Source organism: Typopeltis vanoorti, chromosome 4 (assembly GCF_054136105.1).
Source record: "Typopeltis vanoorti isolate ZY-2024b chromosome 4, IOZ_Tvanoo_1.0, whole genome shotgun sequence".
NCBI lineage: Eukaryota > Metazoa > Arthropoda > Arachnida > Uropygi > Thelyphonidae > Typopeltis > Typopeltis vanoorti.
This window is the reverse complement of record NC_143552.1, coordinates 27,099,921-27,124,148: the sequence shown is the minus strand read 5'-3', so window position 1 is coordinate 27,124,148 and position 24,228 is coordinate 27,099,921. Positions and strand designations below refer to the sequence as shown.

Genomic DNA, 24,228 nt, shown 5'->3' with positions numbered 1-24,228 from the left:
GGAATGAACCTAATATTCTCTTCAGGTGGTCATAATTTCCTGCTTTGAAGGTTCAGCATATAACCTTTTCAAAATGGAATATCCATTTACTTAACCACTTCCCAGGTCAGTACAACATGAACATTGTCACCAACTGGAGGCTAAACTGTCATGACCAAAAATGTCTTCTGACACTGTAATCTGGTCTAATTCTCTTGGACCTTGATTTTTTAAAATTTTTTTTTATTTATTTTTATTTATTTATTTATTGTTACACACAGCTCAAGAAAGTTGTCACATAGCATCTCAATAAATTCAGCATCATTCTTTTTGTGAGATTTCAGTGCTGGCCAAACAAAGTTTGGTAAAGTTACTTGCGATGATTAATCATTTACAATCCATTACATTTATTTGCTGATGCATTTCATTTTCGCTAGCAGCTGGTTCACTATGTCCAGTAACATCCCACTACGTATTTTATATTGACAGATTCTTCCTCACACCATATAGCTTCAACTTGCCAGCTGATTATCTTTAGTTAGGAGATGAATTTCATTGTACAGTGGGAGACTACTGCCCTCCTATTGGAGACATGAAGTGACTTGATAAAGTTCCATGTTTGGTCTCTAGAGCAGAGTTTCCAGACAATGTAAAAAAAAATTATTTAAAATACAAAGAACATATAGAAGGGGTGCTTAAGGGTCAAAGCTGTATAACTGAGAGGAGACCTCCACATTGCATTTAAAGGAATGCGGAGAACCGACCAGGGCTTCTGACCTAATGTCCAATCCTCACCTTCTCGTGGTGCATACTGTTGGGTATCTACTTGGATACTGAACGGACGAGGATGGGCTGGCAATTTGGGATTTAGCCGACCAAATTGTATTCTTATTGATTAAACCAAAATATAGAATGATGGTACAACATGACAAAATTTCATGCCGGCTGGGGCGTCGCCCGATTAAACAAGGCCCCCGTTGTTTTCGCCAGTGAACCAGGGCGAACAGCGAAAAGTCAGCTACTGGAACAAATCTGAAAATAAACCCCAACTCAACATCACCAGAGTTAAAGATCGGTACTATCAACATAAGAAGCCTGAATGGCAAAGAAATGGAGCTAGCTGAGGAATTAGATAAGTACCAGATCGACATTATAGGGGTGACTGAAACAAAAAAGACCAAAACTGGTGAGATCTTTCTGAGCAATAAATACAAAATGTTATAGAAAAGTTTTTTTGTTTTATACTCATGTTTATAGTTTTATGACAATAAAAAAAATTCAACAAATAAAAATGATCCAAATGAACTGTTCAAAACCACATACGCTCGCCCACTAACTACTATTGATGATTGTAAAGTTTTTGTATGTAAATCAGGAATTTCCACGTATGCAGTGAGACACACATTTGGCTCGCATCAAAAATGTGAGAATCCAAGACTTACTCGGTATCACCTACCTTCGGACTGTAAGATGCACCCCAATTCTAAGTCGTTTTCTGCAAGTAAAAAAGGTGCATCTTATGGTCCGAAAAATGCAGTATATCATTGTTCAATTCTCCATTCTGATATTTGCCCACATCACTCCACTTGATATTGCCTGCTCTTCAAGAATACAAGCAATATGAGGATAATCAAGAAATTATCCTCATATTTTGCATTAAAGAATAATTTAAATTATTTAAATATAAATTAATGATTAAATTATTTTAAAAAAGAATGGTTCATAATTTTGAATTTCAGATGATTAGAATTGAGCAGTCACAGTAACCTTCTATAATAATAAAAGAAAATGAAAAGGAAAAAAAAAAAGCAAGAACTATAAAGTAATTTTCTTACTAAATGTTGCTGAATAGATTTATGCTTGCATACTTGAAGCTTAGAAAACTGTGGAAGAGAAACTTCAAGAAGAGAAATAGTTAAGAATTTATGGAATATAACAAGGACCTGTGTTTAAATTTTGGAGATCTTGAAAAAGTATATGATAAGGTTACAAAAGAAAAGCATTTCAAAACTCTGCACTAAAACTGCAGTTTTAGCAAAGATTTAGCTACCTCTTACCTTCTCACGTTTTTTAGATGTGATAGAATAAAATATAATTTATACTTTATCCTGTTGTTGGTTGGTTGGTTGGGTTATGGTTTATTGGTGCACGAACAGCAAAGGTTATCAAACTGTAAATCAGCAGTTAGAAATGAAGAAGATGAGGGAAATTGTGGTTTTGATGTATCAGGTTGACAGGAATGTATGTTATCTTTACTGTTTACTCATCATTTTTATGGATGTTTTCATTAAGGAAAGCAGCATTAAACCTGGTATGAAAAAGTGAAGATAATAATCTCAGCTCTTTGCTTCATATATATCTTTGATACAGCACTACAAGTTTTTAGAGTTCTTTAATTAACTTAAAGAGATGAGATAAAAAATGGCATGAATATTAATTCATTCTCAGTGCTCAATCTTTAGAACATGAAACATTTTGGCTATTTAGGCACAATTTCAGCAAAGGTAACAAGTTAATTATGGAAATAGGTAATAGAATAAATATAACTGATATGTTAGCAAGCCAGTTGAATAAATGTATAAAGAGAAAAATTAACCAAATCACTAGCAGTATATAAAGTAGTCTTTAAATCAATTTTATGGATCTGAAAGTTGGGTTAGAGATCAAACAATAGAGACAACAGATATGAGAGAGAGCATTTGGAAAAATGAGCTGATGGAATCATTGACAGGATCCAATAAACGTTCATTACCCAAAACAGGAACAGGCCAGAATATCACACTTAGTTGACAGACATAATATACTGGTCTCATTAGCATTAATTTCTTCTGTAATTATGACCAAATCAGTCGTGTTAAAAGTGAAGATATTAAAAAGGAACACCTTGACACTATTAGTATTGTCCTTGTATTCAAGAAGGTGTGTGTCCGTACATGTGCAGTGCAAATTCAAGATAAACAGGACAGAAGAGGTTAGCAAAACTGGTGTTCGATGCCAGATTGCTGAAATAAAGACCCGGAGGAAGACCATAATCTTGATGAATTGGTGTAGTTAATGATGTCTTAAAATACCAAAATGCAATTTAAAACTTAAGGGGTAACAATGTAAATTCAGTTGTGTAGCACCTGTAGTAACTTGATGCTTCTTGAAATGTATATCAAAAAAAAGGGATTAAAGAGCAACAAATTTTAACATTTGGGAGAGAAAAAAAATCAGTTTTGTAAAACACTCATTTAAGAAATTTCAGAAACCAGTTTCTGTCTCTCTTGTGAATTAATTATTTTTTTTTTTTTTTTTTCATATTTGACGTCCGTAGACACCATATGGTCACTGCCGTACCTCACATGGTTTTGGCAGTGATGTCTTCTGCTAGAATAAGTGGTAGGATCACAGATTCCCTTTCCACACAAAGTTTGTAGGACAATCAAAAACAATCATGCCCACGGCAGGATTCGAACCCACAGCCTCTTAGCAGGAGAACACCATTAGAATTCAATAGTTCAACACAGACATACTTTGTGGTTACTGATGAGTAAAGCAAATCATTTACCAACATGTACATGTTGTGTATTACCCTAAAAAAAATGTCAGAATCAATTATTATTATTACAGCTATTATAGCCTGTTTTTGTTTAGGAGTGTCCCTTATTTTAAATACATGGGCTATTTTTACTCAAAAATTTATATATATATTTTAGGCCATTATTAAAAATTATTAAAATAAATCCAGGTTTATTTTAATAATATATATATATATATATTATTGTGTTTAAGGGTGCTTTTTTTTTTGGGGGGGGGGGTTACTTATGGGAAAAGTGGGACAGGGGAGAATGTTCTCCCATAAGTAAACCCTTCCCCTTTCCCCAAAAAAAAGTGCCCTTAAAAACACAGTAATATATATATATATATATATATATATATATTATTAAAATAAATCCGGGTTTCCAATTTATTCTTCCTGCATCAAAACACACACCTGCATGCTCCCTTCCCCCTTGTTATAAACAACCTTCAGCAGAAACATGGAATTTGAAGACATCCTAGTATCAAAACAAGGTATGTACAAAATTTTTCCTCCTCTTTTATTCTGCTATAATTGCCTTCAATACTCACCCATAATGCCCTAAAATATATATATAAATTTTTGAGCAAAAATAGCCAATTTCTATTTAAAATAAGGGACACTCCTAAACAAAAACAGGTTATAATATCTGTAATAATAATAGTGTTTAAGAGGAGTAGCATGGGAATTTTCCCAGAAACAATACCTAATATCAGAATCAATGTTTTCTGTGCTATTATTTGATTAATTATGCATCACTATTATTTATTAAACTTTGTTTAAAAAGATTATTTTTCTTTCAAACAGTTGTTATAAAGAAAATTGCATATGTACTTTGAACCACTTTTCCCACCTTCTCCTGAATCACTCATTACAAATCAAATAAAACAGTTATGAAACAAATGGTTATATGCCAGCAAATCTTCTGCACAACTGGTTCAGTAAAACAAACTGGTTCAATAAAATAATTCTTATAATTATTTCAAAAAGAATTGTAGAAAATAATGAAAAAATATCTTTGCACTTTTTATGTTTTGAACATCATTTTATACTTCTTAGTCTTTTATTGGGATTGGAATGGGCCAATAAACTCAAAATATTAATTTTTTTTTATAGCATAAATGTAAAGTAGGTTTGATGTCAGTTGTTTAGATGTGCCCATATTACCAATATAGTTCGCCCACCATTTATAGATCCCTTCTTGGCTTGGTGCCAAGAATAGTCGATTCATGCTGAAGGGGAGAAAGAAATGAAGGATGTACGAATTGGTCGCCAACATGTGAAATCACGTGCTTTCTTGTTTGTCGCTGTACTAGTACTAGCTTGATTTTTGTTGTTCCTTTTTTGCATTATTTTTTTATTATTAATTTGTATGATGGATCCGGTACAGTCAACAAGTTCTATTGTTACACGTTTCAGTAGCTCTTGCAAAAGAATATTGAATAATGTGCTGACATTCTGCGAAAAAGAATCGTCAGAAGGCCGTCTTCTTGTTCCCCTTTCTCAAGTCATAAAACGTGCAAGTGCAATTGCAGGTGTATCGGGGTCGACTGTTAAAAGAATTCGTAGGGAATCAAAAGGTGAAGGTAAGCCAAAATTTAAATCTCCTAAAAAAAAAGTGCCAGAGAAAGAAAACCATCGAAACCGTAGCTTTGAATGATTTTGATGTAGACGTTATAAGAAGAACTATTCATGATTTTTACGTGGTCGAGAAAAGAGTGCCAACTGTTCCGAAATTGATTCCTGTGCTGAAAGAAAAAATTAATTTTCTTTGGAAAAGAGAAACTTTAAGGAAAATACTTCATGAAATCGGATTTTGTTTTAAAAAGTCCCAGAATAAAAGGAAACTTATCATGGAGCGAAGTGACGTTGTTTTATGTAGAACGCAGTATTTGAGAGCAATAAGACGTTTCAGGGAGGAGAAAAGGCCGATTGTGTATCTAGATGAAACTTGGATTGATAGTAATTTAACTTATGGAAAATGTTGGCAGTCTAAAGAAGAATGTGGAGTGCTACAAGCCGGAAATGCCTCGCGATGCATAATAATTTTGTGTGCGGGTGGAGAAATGGGTTTTTTATCGAATTCAAACTTACTATACAAAGCCAATTCAACTATTGGAGATTACCATGGGCAAATGAATTCTACGATCTTCGAAAAGTGAGCAGAAGAAAAACTGATTCCAAACCTTCCTAAAAATGCTGTTGTTATAATTGATAATGCTTCATATCACTCTATTCGATTAAACAAAGTTCCAAATTGGTCTAATAAGAAGCAAGTTCTTATGGATTGGCTCTCTGCAAATAACATTTCTCATTCCCCACATATGCGAAAAATTGAATTGCTTAATTTGGTCAAAAGAAACTCGCCCACAACTAAACTATTTAAATTCGACACTATGCTCAAAGAGCATGGATTTTTAGCTTTTAGGCTACCACCATATCATTGCAATATTAATGCTATTGAGTATGTTTGGGCAGAAGTGAAAAGTTTCATTCGCCATCGCAACATAACTGGGGATATTGACATGTCGAAACTTTTTAAGCTTTCTGAACAAGCGATTGAAAGTATTACAGTTCAAAAGTGGGGAAAATATTGCTCTCATGTCACCTCATTGGAAAATATATATTGGGATAGAGACAGAATTATCGAAGAATTGTGCGAACCTTTGGTGATCAGTTTAAGTGAAAGTGATGGCGATTCGGACACCGATTCAGATGACTCTGAAGATTAAAAGAATTTGACAATGGTATTTTTTCCAACATTTTTTTTGCATGCTATTGAGAGTCACAACAAGTCATAAATAATTAATCAGTTTAGGATATTAAAGTGTCTCAGTTCTCTCAACTGTAAGTTTAGAATATCTAAGTTCATTTGAAATAATTTCTGTATTTCTGTATAATTATTTTTATTTTATAGAAAACTTTCTTAAAAATAAACTTAGTTACATTTTTGTTTTATGCTATACCTTTTTTAATTTTATTAACACTCTACGTACATTTTTCCAATTGTTATACAAGCAAAATAGTTACACTTTAAAAACAGCAATGTTCGTAAAAGAAAAGCTAAATTTTCCGACCTGTAATAATAAACAAAATGAGTTTGTTTATTAGTCTGCGCGGTTAGCCTAGTGGCTATGTGCTTCGCAACCATATGCCTGGGACAGGAGTGTCCTAGGTTCGATTCCCGTCGGTGACGTGAGGAGCTGAAGGATCTTCCTCAGCCATAGCCAAGTTAGCCAGTCTTGGGCGTGGACAGCAGGGTTTTTTTTCAGTTTATTCTGGGGGTTTTCATCCCGCAAAGCAGGCAAACTGGCCTTGAGAACTTAACACTACAGGCCATAGGATATACCGGGGCATAGGGCTGACCACCTTATTCTGTAAACGGATTGAGGTCCGATGATCAATGGACCCTCGACACCACAAGGTAAAAGAGGGTATAAAGAAGATGAGATGAGTTTGTTTATTATTACATCCCAGAAGACAGAATGATTACCCTATTATCAGAATGGATTCTCCTTTTTCTGACATGCGCAGAAGTGTCGAGGGACCTCTAATTGGTGGGCGAACTATATCATATTGCTTTATCTTCTCTCTCCTCTTCCATCCTCAAGGCAGGTTGAGTCCCATGTGGATAAGAGGCTTCTGCCGTTCTCTGTCCAAAGCAAGCTCTTTCATATGCCAGCTTTGTAAATCCAGTGCATTTTTAAGGACTTTATGCCATGCCAATCTTGGTCTTTCATTGGGTCTTGTAACCTCTACAGTGCCTTCAAATACCAGGCAAGTAAGTCTGCCTAGTTCCATTTGCATGTGACCAAACCAACAGTGTTGGTGCTTTTTAACTATGTTAAAGATTGTTGAGTTAGGGATATTCAAATCTTGCAGTACTTGTGCATTTGTCTTATGTTCTGTTGATTTTCCTGAAGCATTTCATTTCAGAAGCCAAGTTTCCTTTCTGCTTTTTTTAAGGACCAAGTGTCTGCTCTGTAGAAAGCTGTTGGTAGTGTTATAGTTTCATATTTTATTTTTTAGAGTTGTAGGAATTTTATTGTTTTTCCAAATTTTATTCATCATTGACCATGCTGTGGAGAGTCTGTTTTATTGTTGCTATGTCATTTAAATTTAAAGTTAAATATGCTCCTATGTAATTAAAGCCATTAATTTGTTAAATGGTATCCAGATTAAGTGCATTCCAAACCCAGGCATCTTCCAATTTTCATTATCTTAGTTTTACTTGAATTTATAATCATTATAATTTCTGCAGGTTTCTTGTAATTTTGCAAGCTGGTGTTGGATTTGTTATCTGTTATAATTACATCATCTGCATGTGTGATAGGTCTTCCATTGACTTGTACTCTACTCCTTTTTTCTGAGAACAGTTCTTCTTTAATGAGTTCTTGGATAAAAATCTTAAAAAGGCATGGGGAGAGTGGACATCCTTGCATAACTCCTCATTTGATTTCAAGTTTTTTTTTTTTTGTTGTTGTTGTTGTGATAATTTTATATTGAACTATTGCACTTGTATTTTGATAGTAGTTTGAAACAAATCTTTGTATTTCAAAGCTTATGTTTTTCTTTGTTAATATTTGGATAAGTTTTCCTGTATTGACAGAATCAAATTCTTGTTTAAAATCCATAAAACAGCAAGAAAGGTCTCTCCCCTTTGTCCCACTCAATTTTGGCCAGACTGTGAAGTGTAAAGATATGGTCATTTGTTGACCTTTTTTTCTAAAGCCAGTTTTTTCTTCTTCTATTAGTTGTTTGTAATTGTTATTTAAACAATTCTGTATTATTTTTACAAAGGTTTTGTAAGAGTGGCAAAGAAGGGTAATTGACCTATAATTGTTACATTTTTGAACATTGTCTTGGTTTTGCCTATTTTCCAATCATTTCGGATAGTCCCAGTGAAAAGAATATTATTGAAAAGTTTGGTTAATTGTTTAATTAGATCAGGACCAGCATTCTTACAGAGAGCTCTGAGGGTATTTCATCAATTCCAGGTGCTTTGATGATTTCATTTGATTAAGTGAAAGGATTACTCTTCCTCTAGGATTATGAGTGCTGTATCTTTCTCACTGGTCAGAATATGTGGGTGAAGGCTTTTATCTTTAAAAATATTAGAGAAGTAATTGTACCAGTTGTGTTCTCTAATACTTCCAGTTACCTTGTCTTGTGAATCTTTCGTAGTGAGTGGTGAAGTAATGTAGTCTTTGGTAATCTCTTTAACTGCAGAGTAGAGAAATTTGGAGTCATCAGGTAAATAGGCTTTTGTACATTTGTCTGCTTTATCTTTCAGCTGATCTATTTTTGCATTTTGGCACATCCTGTCTAGCTGGTTTTTGTAGGCTTCTGTAATAGATTCTATTTTGGTCCATTATATAGTTCATTCACATGTTCTTTAGCCTTAGTTTTTTTCTAAAAATCTGTCAGCTGAGTTTGTTAATGTTGAAAATGAATGGAACTTTATAATATTTTTCAGAAAGTTCCATTCATTTTCAACATTAATGTCTTCCTTGTTTTGTCTTTCCTTTATACATTGATTGATCACATTTTGATGTGCTATTTTAACTGTATCCAAGTGGAATTTGTCCAGATTTGGTTTGAAGTACTTTACTTTGTTTCTTTTTTTTGTTAAATTTTAATTGAATCTTGGCAGATAAAAGTTCATGATCTGTATCCAGTTCAGCACTGTGAGGAGTTTTGACATTCAAAACAGATGATTTTTGTGAATTAGGAAATAATCTCTACAGTTTTTAGTATTTGAGTCTGAAGTCCAGGTGTAATTTTGGGCAGGTCTGTGGTAAAACATGGTGTTTGCAACTATAAGATTACTTTCTCTACAAAAATCAAGCAGTTACTCTCCTCTCTCATTTCTTGTGTCAATTCCAAATTTATCAAGATTTAGCAAGATTAAAGATTATAATGCAGTAGGCCATGAAGCTTCCTGCTGCATTACAGTCACATTTGAAGCCTTAACACTTATCTAGTGGTTGGTATAGGGAACAATACAATCAACTCCCACTGTAGGGATCTCAGGGATGGTTTGTTATGGTGAATAAATTGCTATAGTGGATTTTCTTTAGCATAGCATTGTGCCTATGGAGTCTTTAGTCAGTACTTTTCAGGAGTTTGTTATACCTGTATTTGTTACTGCTGCATCTTAGGTCTTACCATTATATTTGGTATGCTCTGGAAGGGTATCCTGTATACTACATATAAGAGGGAGGAAAGAATGAATGAATGTTAGAAAACCTTTTTCTAGTAATCAGAGTGGTCGTGAATATCATCTACCTAGTGATAAGTCTAGCTGGTATTTTTTCCCATCCAGAAAGTAAACATATAAATGTAATTGAATATTGCAAGGAAATTTTAAACCAGAATGTGGTGGATTCTTTATTATACATACATCTGGTATAGACTATATGAATATTCTATGGAAGAAGAAATTCCTTCTTCCATAAAAGAAAATTCTTTTATGGAAGAAGGAATTGTACACTGCATGGTTTATTCAATTAACAGGGGCAGTGGTCATAACAGGGGCTCTGATAACTGTGATGACATATAACTGCATAAAGGAATCATTTGCCAGAAGAGGCTATATATTTTACATCACAGCCCAATTGTTTGAACATTTCTTTAAAACATTTATATGGGAATAGAGATCTCCTCAGAACAGTCACTTCACTTTGTTTAAAAACTGAAAAATTAACATGTTCAGAATGCTATAGTAAACTGAGTCTAACTCTCTGTGACTACAGTTGCCACCTGCCTTTGGATATAAGCCATGGAAAGGTTTGGAGAGTCGCATAATTGCTCTCAACATTTTTGAGGCATTTCATTAGGTCAGACACAGAGTGTTCGTGGAAAATTCATCATGAAAAAAATTGCTGAAAATGTTATTCCCTAGAAATTTGAAACGATATTGCCTTGATACTGATATATGAAATGTAAATGCAGTGCAAGATGATAAATTTATTTATCATTATTTATTTAGATTTTAATTAGATTTTCATAATATTTTTATTCTTATACAGTGAAAGTAATATTTTATTGATTGGTGAGTTTTTCAATATCTCTTTCATCTTAAAAAGTTATAAACATTCTTTCTTACTCAGATACTACAGGTTCTGCTGATGGAATAATATGGTACCCTTTCTTCCTAAACTAATCTATTAGTTTAGGAAGAAAGGGTACCATATTTAAGAATATTCATAAAATATTTCTATCCATTCATATTTGTTAAATTAGGGACACAAAACACACGTGTTGAAAAGATTATTTTACTGATTAATAATAAAATAATAACTTTACGTTTCGACCACTGTATTGAGGTCATCTTCAGAAGGATACATTCAGAAGTATAAGAACAAGCTAAATGCTGTTGCACTCTATACAAGTAAATTACATCTACGTTGTTAACTAATCTTTTTTCTTAGCCTGCCCTCTAGTGGGAAAAATAAAATAAAAAATAAATAAAAAAAATTAAATAAAATAATAAAAAAATAAATAAATAAAATAAAAACTACAATAAACTCTGCTAAAGTCCTCACATACTAGGATTCTTCTGGAATTATACAGTTATCTTCTGAATTTGTACAGTACAGGTTGCTATTGAATGTTCAAGAAAAGAAAAGAGAAAGAAAAAAAAACACTTCACTAGGTCTTGTATTGAGATTTTTCTTCGTGGTTGCTATGAAGGTTGTAGATGGGTCCTCCACATTCTTGGAATTTTTAGACCATCATTTTTATTCAGATTCGGATCATGTTTGAGCATTTCACATGCTTCCTTGAATTTCTGCTCGAACCAGGTTTTGGTGCAGTGTAGGGACTTGGTACCTTTCCAGTCAATTCTGTGGTATGTTTGGAGTGCGTGGTCAGAAAGGCCGGCTTTTCCAAAATGGAGGTATTTTATGTGACGTTTGTGTTCATCCTTTCTGATTGGGATGGTTCGCCTGTTTCCCCTATGTATGGTATGTTACATGTGCAATCTATTTTGTAAACCCCTGGGTGGGCTAAGTGTGGCAGGGGATCCTTGGAAGAACTGAGTAGGTGTCTTAATTTTGTCGGGGGTTTAAAGGTGGTTTTGATGTTGTATTTGTGTAGTGTTCTGTCTATTTTTTTTGAAATGCCTCTAACATATGGTATAGCAATAGCATTCTTGAAATCTTTTTTGTTATTAGTGGTATCTTTGTGGAGGATCTTGTGAATGGTTTTTATACTGTATCCATTTTTTATAAAGGTATGTTTGATGGTCTCATATTCATGGTTAAGAGCTTGTTCATTTGAACAAATGGTTTGAGCTCTGTGTTTAAGGGTGCTTATGACTACTAGTTTTTGTGTTGGGTGGTGATAAGAAGTTTTGAGTATGTACTGGCCTGTGTGTGTAGGTTTGCGGTAAACCGAGAAGGAGAGACAGCCTGAAGGAAGACGTGTGACAAGTGTGTCTAGGAACGGAAGAGAGTTGTTTTTTTCAATTTCAATGGTGAATTGGATGCATTTGTGTTGTTTGTTCAGGTGGCTAAGGAATGTATCAAGTGCTTGGCGGCCGATTTGGGCTTTAGGCATGTCGATTCTAGAGCTCGTTGCTCAAAATCCTCCATGTAAAAGTTCGCTATTGGGGGGGGGGGAGAGTGGAGAGCCCATGGCGGTACCCTCTTTTTGAAGGTAAAAATTGTTTTGCCACACGAAGTATCCGGAGCGGAGTATGTGGGCAAAGAGGGCTGTGATGTCGTGTGGAAATATGTTCTGTAAGAGTAGGATAGTATCATTGATTGGGACATTTGTGAAAAGGGAAGTTATGTCAAAGCTGACTAATAGATCTTGGTCGTTGAGTGTAATATTTTTAATTTTGTTTATGAATTGTTGTGTATTTTTTATGTAGGAAGGGGAATGACCAACCAATTCCTTGAGTGTGGCCGCTAATTTTTTGGCTAAGTAGTAATTCGGACTGTCAATTCCTTCCACATTTGGACGTAATGGATGTCTGTTTTGTGTACTTTTGGCAGGCCATAAATTCTGGGCGCGCGGGCATACTGCGGTATTAATTTTTTGATTGTTTCTTCCGGCCACGTTTTAACTGATTTAAGTAGTTCAGTAGTTTTCTTTTTGTTACGTTGCGTGGGGTTGTAATTTACCTTTTGGTAGGTGTTGTGGTCCGATACCAAATGGTTCATTTTTTCAATGTAGGTTGTCCGATTTAAAACAACAGTGGCGTTCCCTTTATCGGCTTTAGTGATGATAATGTCACGGTTATTTTTTAGGGATTTGAGGGCCAGTTTATCCGCTTTGTTTAGGTTGCTGCGTAATTTTTTGGTTGAATTTAGTAAACAGGCAGTTTCCATCTGTATTTTGTCAGCTACATTGGCAGGGAGGGATCTTTAACCTCTCTTGATATGATATATTATATCTAGTTTATTTACTGATCTCGGAGCAATGGCGTAATTTAAACCTTTCTACAGTAGCCGAGAGTTCACCTTGTGTGAGGTTGTAATCCGATTGGTTGATAACCAGACAGCGGTCCAGTGGTGGTTGGTTGCTCCTAACTGTGTTGTTGGGTGATTGGCTGCTCCTTCCATTATGGCGTCGGAATTGTCTTGTGCTTTCCTGTAGTTTTAATGCTTGAAACTTTGTTATTAATTGTTCTTTGTTTTTGAGTAGTAGGTGCTTGGCCGAGTCATCTGTGATCCTGTCTAGAATATTCCAAATTTCCTGATTAACGTAACTGGAGAGCTCAAATTTCAGTTGTAACACTTTGGCCTGGGTCGATGCTAAGTTCTTTTGTGTCTCGTGAATTTGATCCCTCCCTGCCAATGTAGCTGACAAAATACGGATGGAAACTGCCTGTTTACTAAATTCAACCAAAAAATTACGCAGCAACCTAAACAAAGCGGATAAACTGGCCCTCAAATCCCTAAAAAATAACCGTGACATTATTATCACTAAAGCTGATAAAGGGAACACCACTATTGTTTTAAATCGGACAACCTGCATTGAAAAAATGAACCATTTGATATCGGACCACAACACCTACCAAATGGTAAATTACAACCCCATGCAACGTAACAAAAAGAAAACTACTAAACTACTTAAATCAGTTAAAACGTGGCCGGAAGAAACAATCAAAAAATTAATACTGCAGTATGCCCGTGCGCCCAGAATTTATGGCCTGCCAAAAGTATACAAAACAGACACGCCATTCTTCCGATTGTGGAAGGAATTGACAGTCCGAATTACTACTTAGCCAAAAAATTAGCGGCCACACTCAAGGAATTGGTTGGTCATTCCCCTTCCTACATAAAAAATACACAACAATTCATAAACAAAATTAAAAATATTACACTCAACGACCAAGATCTATTAGTCAGCTTTGACATAACTTCCCTTTTCACAAATGTCCCAATCAGTGATACCATCCTACTCTTACAGAACATATTTCCACATCCCTCTTTGCCCACGTACTCCGCTCTGGATACTTCGTGTGGCAAAACAATTTTTACCTTCAAAAAGAGGGTACAGGCATGGGCTCTCCACTCTCCCCCCCAATAGCGAACTTTTACATGGAAGATTTTGAGCAACGAGCTCTAGAATCGGCATGCCTAAAGCCCAAAATTTGGCTCAGATACCTCGACGATATTTTCGCCATTTGGCCCCACGGCCGCCAAGCACTTGATACATTCCTTAGCCACCTGAACAAACAACACAAATGCATCCAATTCACCATTGAAATTGAAAAAAACAACTCTCTTCTGTTCCTAGACACACTTGTCACACGTCTTCCTTCAGGCTGTCTCTCCTTCTCGGTTTACCGCAAACCTACACACACAGGCCAGTACATACACAGAACTTCTTATCACCACCCAACACAAAAACTAGGAGTCATAAGCACTCTTAAACACAGAGCTCAAACCATTTGTTCAAATGAACAAGCTCTTAACCATGAATATGAGACCATCAAACATACCTTTATAAAAAATGGATACAGTATAAAAACCATTCACAAGATCCTCCACAAAGATACCACTAATAACAAAAAAGATTTCAAGAATGCTATTGCTATACCATATGTTAGAGGCATTTCAAAAAAAATAGACAGAACACTACACAAATACAACATCAAAACCACCTTTAAACCCCCGACAAAATTAAGACACCTACTCAGTTCTTCCAAGGATCCCCTGCCACACTTAGCCCACCCAGGGGTTTACAAAATAGATTGCACATGTAACATACCATACATAGGGGAAACAGAGCGAACCATCCCAATCAGAAAGGATGAACACAAACGTCACATAAAATACCTCCATTTTGGAAAAGCCGGCCTTTCTGACCACGCACTCCAAACATACCACAGAATTGACTGGAAAGGTACCAAGTCCCTACACTGCACCAAAACCTGGTTCGAGCAGAAATTCAAGGAAGCATGTGAAATGCTCAAACATGATCCGAATCTGAATAAAAATGATGGTCTAACAATTCCAAGAATGTGGAGGACCCATCTACAACCTTCATAGCAACCACGAAGAAAAATCTCAATACAAGACCTAGTGAAGTGTTTTTTTTTCTCTCTTTTCTTTTCTTGAACATTCAATAGCAACCTGTACTGTACAAATCCAGAAGATAACTGTAAAATTCCAGAAGAATCCTAGTACGTGAGGACTTTAGTAGAGTTTATTGTAGTTTTTATTTTATTTTTGTTTATTTTATTTTATTTTATTTATTTATTTTTTTATTATTTTATTTAATTTATTTATTTTTATTTTTATTTTTTTTCCCACTAGAGGGCAGACTAAGAAAAAAGATTAGTTAACAACATAGATGTAATATACTTGTATAGAGTGCAACAGCATGTAGCTTGTTCTTATACTTCTGAATGTATCCTTCTGAAGATGACCTCAATACAGGGGTCGAAACGTAAAGTTATTATTTTATTATTAATCAGTAAAATAATCTTTTCAACACGTGCGTTTTGTGTCCCTAATTTAACAAATACGAATGCTGATCACTGTGTAACCTTAAAAGAAAGATATAATATTTCTGATTACAGTTTATTTTGGAACGGTTCACTAGAGAAGTAATTAATTACATATTTCAATTTGGGAGCATCCGTCTATCTATGTATATATATTATTATTTTTTTTAATTATTTTTTTATTGTTTTCAGTAAAGAAGACTAAATATAAAATTTTAAATTTCTTAGCTTCATAAAAGACTAGTATTGAAGTTGCAGATGGCTTATGTTGATTTACATCATTATAACATTTACGTAATTTTATTATCATTTTCTTTAATATAATTACTCAAAACTGTACCTATGATCTTAACTATCTCTGCAAACAATAGCAGTGTACAAGATGTCTTTGCTATGCAGGAAAAGTGCAATGAATTTCAAAATATACATGTATTCAATTACTGAAACACCTCACCTTCTGAATTTGTTCAGATAAAAAATATATCACACCTGGATGGGTGTCTAAATGCACAGAACAGAAAAATAGTGAACGGTTAGAAAAATAAATATTTTTAAATATTTTATTCTCCCTAATAACTATTAGTAGAATAATTAATAGGAATATGTAAATAGTTAACTTTAAATATGATGTCTCTTCTCACTTAACCACCCTATCCCAATTTTGTAAAAATTAATCTTCCATCTTCAGAGCCTGTAGTATCTAAGTAAAAAGAATATTAATAACTTTATATGGAATAAAAAAATTTCATAAAGCTAAATATAATGAAAATAACACATAATATATATATTTATTTATTTATTTATTTATTTATTTTTATTTCATATGTGGGAATGACATGAAATAATATTTCAATTTTCTCGCAAGGAATTTTCCCATGATATTAATATTCCACACAATGAATTGTCCAGACACAGAAACATGCTCTACAAACTACAGTCCTATTGCCTGTCTTATACCCATTGCAAGTGATGTTAATTTATTTTCATGGTATTGATTACAACATAGAATGCAATTGCAATTGAGTCACCACTTTCTTCTGGTCACTCACCATTTGTCATAGTAGATGATGTCCTCTACTCAGATTTTCTAGGAGTGCCCCCAGGCTGTGTATTCCCACACATTCACTCTTCCTCCCATACATAAATATCCTGCTCTCACTGTCTTCACAGTTTTGCTGAGAACAGTACCCTCTGTTCCTTTTCTTCATTTGCAAACATTGTAGCATTCAATCATTAGAAGCCTAAAGATTTTCTGAAACTAGCTGTAAACTGTAATCTTATTGCTGTTCTTCCTTTGGGTGAGGATAGATAACTCATGAACTTCATTGCTACCAAAATATGCTGTCTGATTTCTTTCAAGAAAGATCTTGTATTACATTCCTCCTTCTTTTTGATACCTAGTTCTCCCATGATCAGATTTCTCTTTTTGGTTTGACTCCAGCCATTCCTGACACAAACACATCTAAGCCATAGTTTCTGCAGCCTTCACAAAACCAAGTGCACTTTTCTGCTCAAGACATTACTTCTCACCAGCATACCTTCTAACACAGTATTAATCTCAAATCCACTTAACTATGGAACACATCAAGCAATATGATTAATTAACGATTCCTTTCTCACATATTCACTCCAATCTTTTAGACTTTCAGTTTCGCTTGTTGTTCTGTTGTGGCTATCATTGTTCTTCATTTTACTTTCGAAATAATAATAACAGGAGCATCTGCTGATCTATATCCATTTACCATCCACTTCTCTTCCTCCTCTTTCATTCCTGAAAGAGGAATGAAATCTATCTCTGGAACAGTCTCTATCACTGTCTTCTTCAAGACTACAACCTTCAGCTGTTCCAGAAATTCTTCAATTCTCACCCTCTTACTCACATAACACTATGTGTTATAGGTCAGGCTATTTAAAAACTTTAAAAAAAAAAAAAAAAAAAAAACTTTTATCAAAGTGCAGCTTGCAGTAACACAACATGTTACAGCCGGATAGCCAGCTAATACCAAAAAAAAAAAAAGCTCTACACTCAATTTAAATAATTCATTTTAAGTAAACTACTTATAATAACTAGACTAGAGCAAATAAAATGTAACGAGGAGTGGTAGTGATCAGGAAGCTATAACTAAAAATGTATGTACAATGAAAACTTGCTAATCACAGATTTGCTTATTTACAGTGAAATTTTAAGATACTATTTTGCAAATAGTATTGGCTATTTTGACTATACTCTTCAGACTATTGGGCCTTTCCCCCACCTCATTGGTCACTAGACATGCCATTTTTTTTTTCATCATCACACCAAGAAATGGCTTTTAGCACTGAAGTAGTAGGGAAATTTTTATTCAATCTTCATCATCATCATATTCCTGATATGTACTCTCAGGAGTATACAGGATATTATGATAATACTACATGAAAAAGTTACACTGTTGCTAACTTCTGATCAACAATTTTCCTCCAAATTAATCTGTTACCTCCAGCATTATTACTCCAACATTATCAGATTTTAAGGCACATTTTACTGTAATCAATCCACTTACATCTTGGCTTTCCCCTGCCATTTTTAAGTGACCATACTACCTGATAATATCAAGTTCCTCATTTTTAATATGATACTGCCACTGATGCCATTTGTTCAATCCCCCTAATCTTTCTGAGAATTCTTATATATGTGGTCTCCAGTCTTTGATCAAGAGTTTTATTTCTAACCCAGCTCTCAGATCCATAAGTTAAAATTGGTTTGAACACTGTCTTGTATACAGCTAATTTAATGTTTTGACTCGTTTATTTCTTATTCCATAAAAATTTATTCAGCTGTCTTCCTACCATACCAGCTTTACTAATTCTCTTGTCTATTTCCATCTTTAATTTGCAATTTTCATAAATTTGTGCATAAATAGTTGAGATGTTTTACTTGTTCTATAGTTTCACCATGCATTATACAGTTGATGTTTTCAATGTTTCTGTCTATTTTCATTGTCTTTGTCTTTTTATTGCTGATTTTCATACCAAATTTATTACAACAGTTATTCAGTTTAGTCCAGGAACCTTGTAGACTTGTACTAGATTTATTCAGAAGTATAACATCATCTGCATAAAGTAAAGAACTAAGATTAACATCACCAATTTTGATATCCGATTTAATACCGCTTTCCTTCATAATGTGATCCAACAGTAGGCAATGAATAACAGCGGAAATAATGTGCATCCTTGCTGCACACCTGATTTAACATCACATCAAGCCATCTCCCTATACCTCCTTCAATTCTAACTGCTGACTTACAACTTAAATAGAGACTATGTATTGCTCAATATAATGTCCCATTTACACAATATAAATGGCACAGCATTTTGAATAGCTTTTTTCTTGGCACCTTGTCTTATGCCTTTTCCACATCTACAAAACTTAAATATTATATTGATATCATTCAGTATTCATTACTTCTAATGAGCATTAGTCAGCATTCCTAAGAAATTGAATTTCTGCTCTGCTGCTGCTGGCTTCCTTTACACTATCTCACCAAAAGTCATGGGACACTCCTCTGAATGTAAAATGGATTCAGCAACAGTATTGCAATATGATACAATACTGTTGCATCATATTGCATTTTTTATTTTTTTTATTTCACAATGGAAATAAAATATATTTAGTTTATGTTTTTATTATTATTATTATTATCAACTAGCTTTTAGAATAGTTAATATATATTTCTTGTTCATTAAAATATTTATTTATTTTCAGATATTCCAAGTACTGTTGAATCTGAAATTGATCCAGAGAAAAATAAAAATTTGGGCATAAAAAAAGAAGGTTTAGTTAACAAAAATTATGAAATACGTTGTGCAGAAAAGCAAGGCATAACTGTGAATAATAAAGGTATTATTAACAACTTTTTATCCACACCTGTTTCTGTGCAGGAAAAACACATGTCCTGCACATCTGCTATGCAAAATCCAAAAGAGAAAGATCCAAATGTTCAAGAAATGCATGTTTCTGTTCCCACATTACCTAAGCTAAAACTTACTCTTTCAAAAAACAAGCAGAATAATAAAGATTCAAAATGTCAGTGGATTATTGCACCAATAAAAGAGATAAAATCTAATGAAAAAACTGATCAAATTATGAGACAGATGATACACAGTAAAGATATAATTCTGATGGAAACCAAAGAAACTTCAGTTGGTTTTAGAGAAAAAGAATATATGCATAAAAAAGAAAAAAATCCTGAATGTATTACTGCAGAAAGTAATGATGTATCCACAGACACTAGGAAATTGCAAAGTACTTCCCATTCAGATTCTGAAAAAGAGTCTCGCATCTCAATAAAGATGAATGTTCTAGCCTCTGAAAATTATCTCGTGAACCAGCATTCCATAATATCAAACAAATTTGATAACTGTACTGAGAGCGGTGGTTATTCATGGAGTTTTGAAAGTTCAAAAATTTGCCATTCTCCTAATCAAGAGAAACAATTTTTTCGAAATAAGGACCATGTGTTAAAGAAACCAGAAGAACTAAAATCTGTACATGCACTAGAAGCATTGCTGAAGCCAAATAAACTTAAGCATTTTTTTAAATGTATGGCTTGGGATTGTTCATACTCTTCTAACAGTGTTATTTTGTTTACATATCATTTGCGTAAGCATAAATCTTCATCAAATAGCTGTGTATACTGTGATTTAGAATATAATACTAGTCGTGGACTTGCTGATCATATGGCAAATAACCACTGGACTAGAATATATCAGTGTGGTTATTGCTTTTACCGAGCATGTAGCTTAACTTATGTTGAGGCACATTGTAAAGTTGCTCATTCAGATAAACCTGAACTTTCCTATAAATGCCATCCTCTTCTCACAAATAAAAATCTTCCAGAAGATGACAATGTTTTGGCAACAACAACACTATTTTATCGGTGTGGAAATGACTGTCCATTCCAAAGTCAAAATATTAGAGATTTTGAAGAACATATTTTGACACTACACAAAGATATGTTGGTACATACCTGTTATTACTGCAAAGGAAAGTTTTCAACTGTGGCAAGTCTAATAAATCATTTGTCTGCTCATGAAATTTTGAATTATCAGTGTTTATATTGTTTGCATTATTCGGACACCAAACTGCAAATTACGTATCATTTTATGATGCATCATGCAGATAAATCTCTTAAAGTTACTAGAAAGCCTCAGAAATGCCAAGGAATTATTACTGATATTGATAATTCCAATAACAAATCTCAGCTGTTTCTAAGAAATGATGAGCTAGACCATCAACCTGATATTATACATGATGAGAATACTGTTTCTGTCCAAAACAAAAATCAAATTAATAATGAAATGGGTAGCTCTAAAAGTTTTGAGGATCCTTTTCATAATAAAGTGCTTGAACTGGTTATCTTAGAAAATAAAGAACTGAAAAATAAAGTCTTTGTATGTGTATTCTGTGATTATAAAACCGATAATGATGCTTCTATTCAAAACCATTTGTATACAGAACTTAAAACTAAATATTTTATGTGCAGTTTATGTAAAGTTAGTGGTGGCAAAAAAGTAATGCTGAAACATTTTGAAAATAAGCATGCTCATGCCAAGTGGAATTGTATTTTTGATTATTATGATGATGATGATGATATCCATCCATGGATCACAAAATATCTCTTAATTCAGAACACGAAAGACAGAGGAAAGCCACTGAAATTTTCAGGGTCATTGAAACTAAATGCAGTCTCTACTAAGTTACCTAAAACTTCATTTCTGTACTCATGTACAATTTGTAATAAGCAACTGAAACATTTAAATTCTATAAAATTTCACATATTTTGTCATTTACATTATAAGCCATTTACCTGCAGACACTGTGGAATGGGCTCACTTTTCTTAGATCCAATCACCAGGCACATCAGAAGGGAGCACAAAGGAAAACCGTTAAATTATTCTGAGACTCGAATATCTCTAATTGAAGACAGAGTAGAGCATATTCTGCGCAAGCAAAAGGAATGCTTCACAATATCTCGAGAGCTATCGAGATTATTTAAATGTGATTACTGCTCCTTGTACAGCAGTGATAAAATTCATATTGAACAACATTCTGAAACTCACCATTCTAGCACAAGTAAGAGAGCATTACCGTTTTCACATAAAATTATACCTGGACAGAGTCAAATGGCTTATCAGTGTTATTATTGTTGCAAACTTTTACGTAGTTGTCAACGCTGCAAGCACCACATTAAGTTACAACACCCTAAAGAAACTTTAATGTTTTATATACTTGAAAATAAATCTGCAATGAAATCATCAGATTACAGTATTGCAAAGGAAAGCAAATCAGTTGATTTGGTTAAGTTTTCTGTTAAACCAAAAGAAGTGAAAATAAATTCAAAAACAGATGCCAAAAATAAACCAGATGTGTATCACAGCACTAATTCTGAAATAGTGGAATCTGTTGAAATCTCATTGAATGAAAAAGAACAATTATCTGTTCCTGTTAAAGCCCATATTTTAGATAAGAATGAAAATAAATTTGCAATTCCAAGTGACATTCTTCCTCAAAATATAAAACTAGTTAAAAAAAAATCATATAAAGAAAAGAAAGGAAATGCTTATAAATGTCATTCATGCAAAGTAAGAACCAGTAATATTACAGATATGAAAGCACATTGGAACAAGTTACATAAGCCAAATAAATTTGTATGTCAGTTTGTTTTTAATCCAGAAACTTGTGGCCTTACTGAAGATGGTACCTTATATTTGTGTGGTCATTGTAAAAGGGGTGCTGATACTTTGGGAAACCAAAAAATACACTGGGAAACAGTACACAGTAAAAAGGAATTCAGGGTGAGAATCCTTATATGGGAAGGTATGCGGGAGGGAATTCAGTGTAAACATTGTAAAGTGAAAGTACACACAGTGCCCTTGATCAATGTGCATAGTCAGTGGGAGCACCCTAGCTTACCTGTGTTATTCCAAGATCCAAATAAAAAAAACAAAGAAAGTAGCAAACAGAAGTTGAAAGAAGAGGTTGAAAAAGATGGAGATGATGATTTTCTCTTAAAATCGACCATTAATCACGATAACAGTGATTCAACCTTATCTAAAGAACAAAAGGTTTTTCCTGAATTTAGAGCAGATAGCCCAGATACCATTGTGTTTTCAAGCATTGAGCAAGAAACCAACACAGATCGAAATTGTGCTAAAAGGACTTTAAGCTGTTCTGATGACATAAGTGAACCTGTTGCTAAAAAAATATACATGAAAACGGAAGAGTCTTTCTCATTTTATGGTAAAATGAAAGAAACTATAGATCTCACAAAATTGACTATTATGCTAAAAAGCGGAGAAGGGAAAGTGCCAGTTGTGTATTTGTTTGACATGTTTAATCTTGATCCCAAACTTCAGTTAAAAGACATTGGTGCATGTAGCCATCAAGATCTGTCAACCATAACACATCCATAACAAACTTTCAAGAGCATTACTGTTATACACAGTAATAATCTTATTAATGTGCTAACAAGCATCTTTACTGACTTATTTGAGTGTATGTGTGGATGTGAAAACATGAAGAAAATGTGAATTTAATTTTTGTCAATGTTAATATGTGTTAAAGCTGTATAAAGTGGTGCTCTTTTTCTCTTTCAACCTTATCTGAGGTGTAAATATTTTCTGGTGTATAAAGTGAGCTAAATGGTATATAGAGTATATGTACATCATGTCTTGGAATCTTCTAATATTTTTTTTTTTTTTTTTAAGTTGTAGAATTTATGTATTTTATAGTTACATAAACCATTATCCATGTAATGTAAAATAAAACACTTTTTTTTTCTTTTGTTGTTTTTAATTTGCACATTCTAATTAGCATACTTAAATGTAAAATTATTACATGAAGATGCTAAAATATTATTTTTTGCCCATATATTTTGTAAAGATTGTACTAGGTTTGTTGGATATAACACTACAGAAAAGAAATACATGAGAATAAATGAAGTGCCCAATTAAACAAAGTACATGAATGAGTATAATGATTGGAGCCTTGAGCTTAGGCTTCAGTAACTCTTTTTAGCATAGTATTTTACCAAGACTTTTCAGTGGCAGTATTTTCTGTAGTGAGAGTTGACTGTAAATTGATCTGATTTTATTAATTTCTGCAAAGAACAAATGCTTCTGCTGTTCTTTGCAGAAATTAATAATATTAATGATATAGCTAGATTTTGTACTCGACAACATCTCCATTTGAATCTCATAGCTTAGCCAGCCTAAATGGTTCCCTAACACATTTTAATGGTCCACCTTCCTATACACTAAATTTAGTGAGCTGTGGGATGGGGGAGAAGAAAAGAAAACACTGTTCACATAGTCAAATCCCTGTTAAAAGTTTAAAAGTTAGATCCCTATTTAAAAGGTTTTCTACAGAAGTATTGAATGGGGAGGGTCATTCTTGTATCCAGTCATCTCATGATTTGATTATAGGTAAGTGAGTAAAAGGAAAATTTCATACAAGAAAAATAATTATTTTTATATATAGAAAGAATTTGAAAAGGTTGCATCTTGGAGATGTTCTGAATATTTAGTCAAGAAGGAAAAAAAAGTCAATATGAAATATTGTGTTAAATTATCATAATATATATGGTACATACCAAAAACTGATAAAAAGATCAGATGTTATGCTAGCAAATTGAATTGTTTTTTATATTGATATGGACTTGTAGTGTCTTTACCAGATTTGAAG

The 24,228-nt window shown here is 33.6% G+C and overlaps 1 protein-coding gene across 2 annotated transcripts in view; it reads left to right on the top strand.

Moving 5' to 3' along the window:
* LOC150107179 (uncharacterized) overlaps positions 1-23,307 on the top strand; it is a 446,221-nt gene extending 422,914 nt beyond the window's left edge. For both annotated transcript variants that reach the window (XM_090391714.1, XM_090391715.1), the window contains exon 12: positions 19,249-23,307. In XM_090391714.1, coding sequence (XP_090247840.1) covers positions 19,249-22,958 — 3,710 coding nt within the window. In that variant the 3' untranslated portion in view covers positions 22,959-23,307. The remainder of the gene's footprint in view (positions 1-19,248) is intronic.
* Positions 23,308-24,228: the final 921 nt, after the last annotated feature.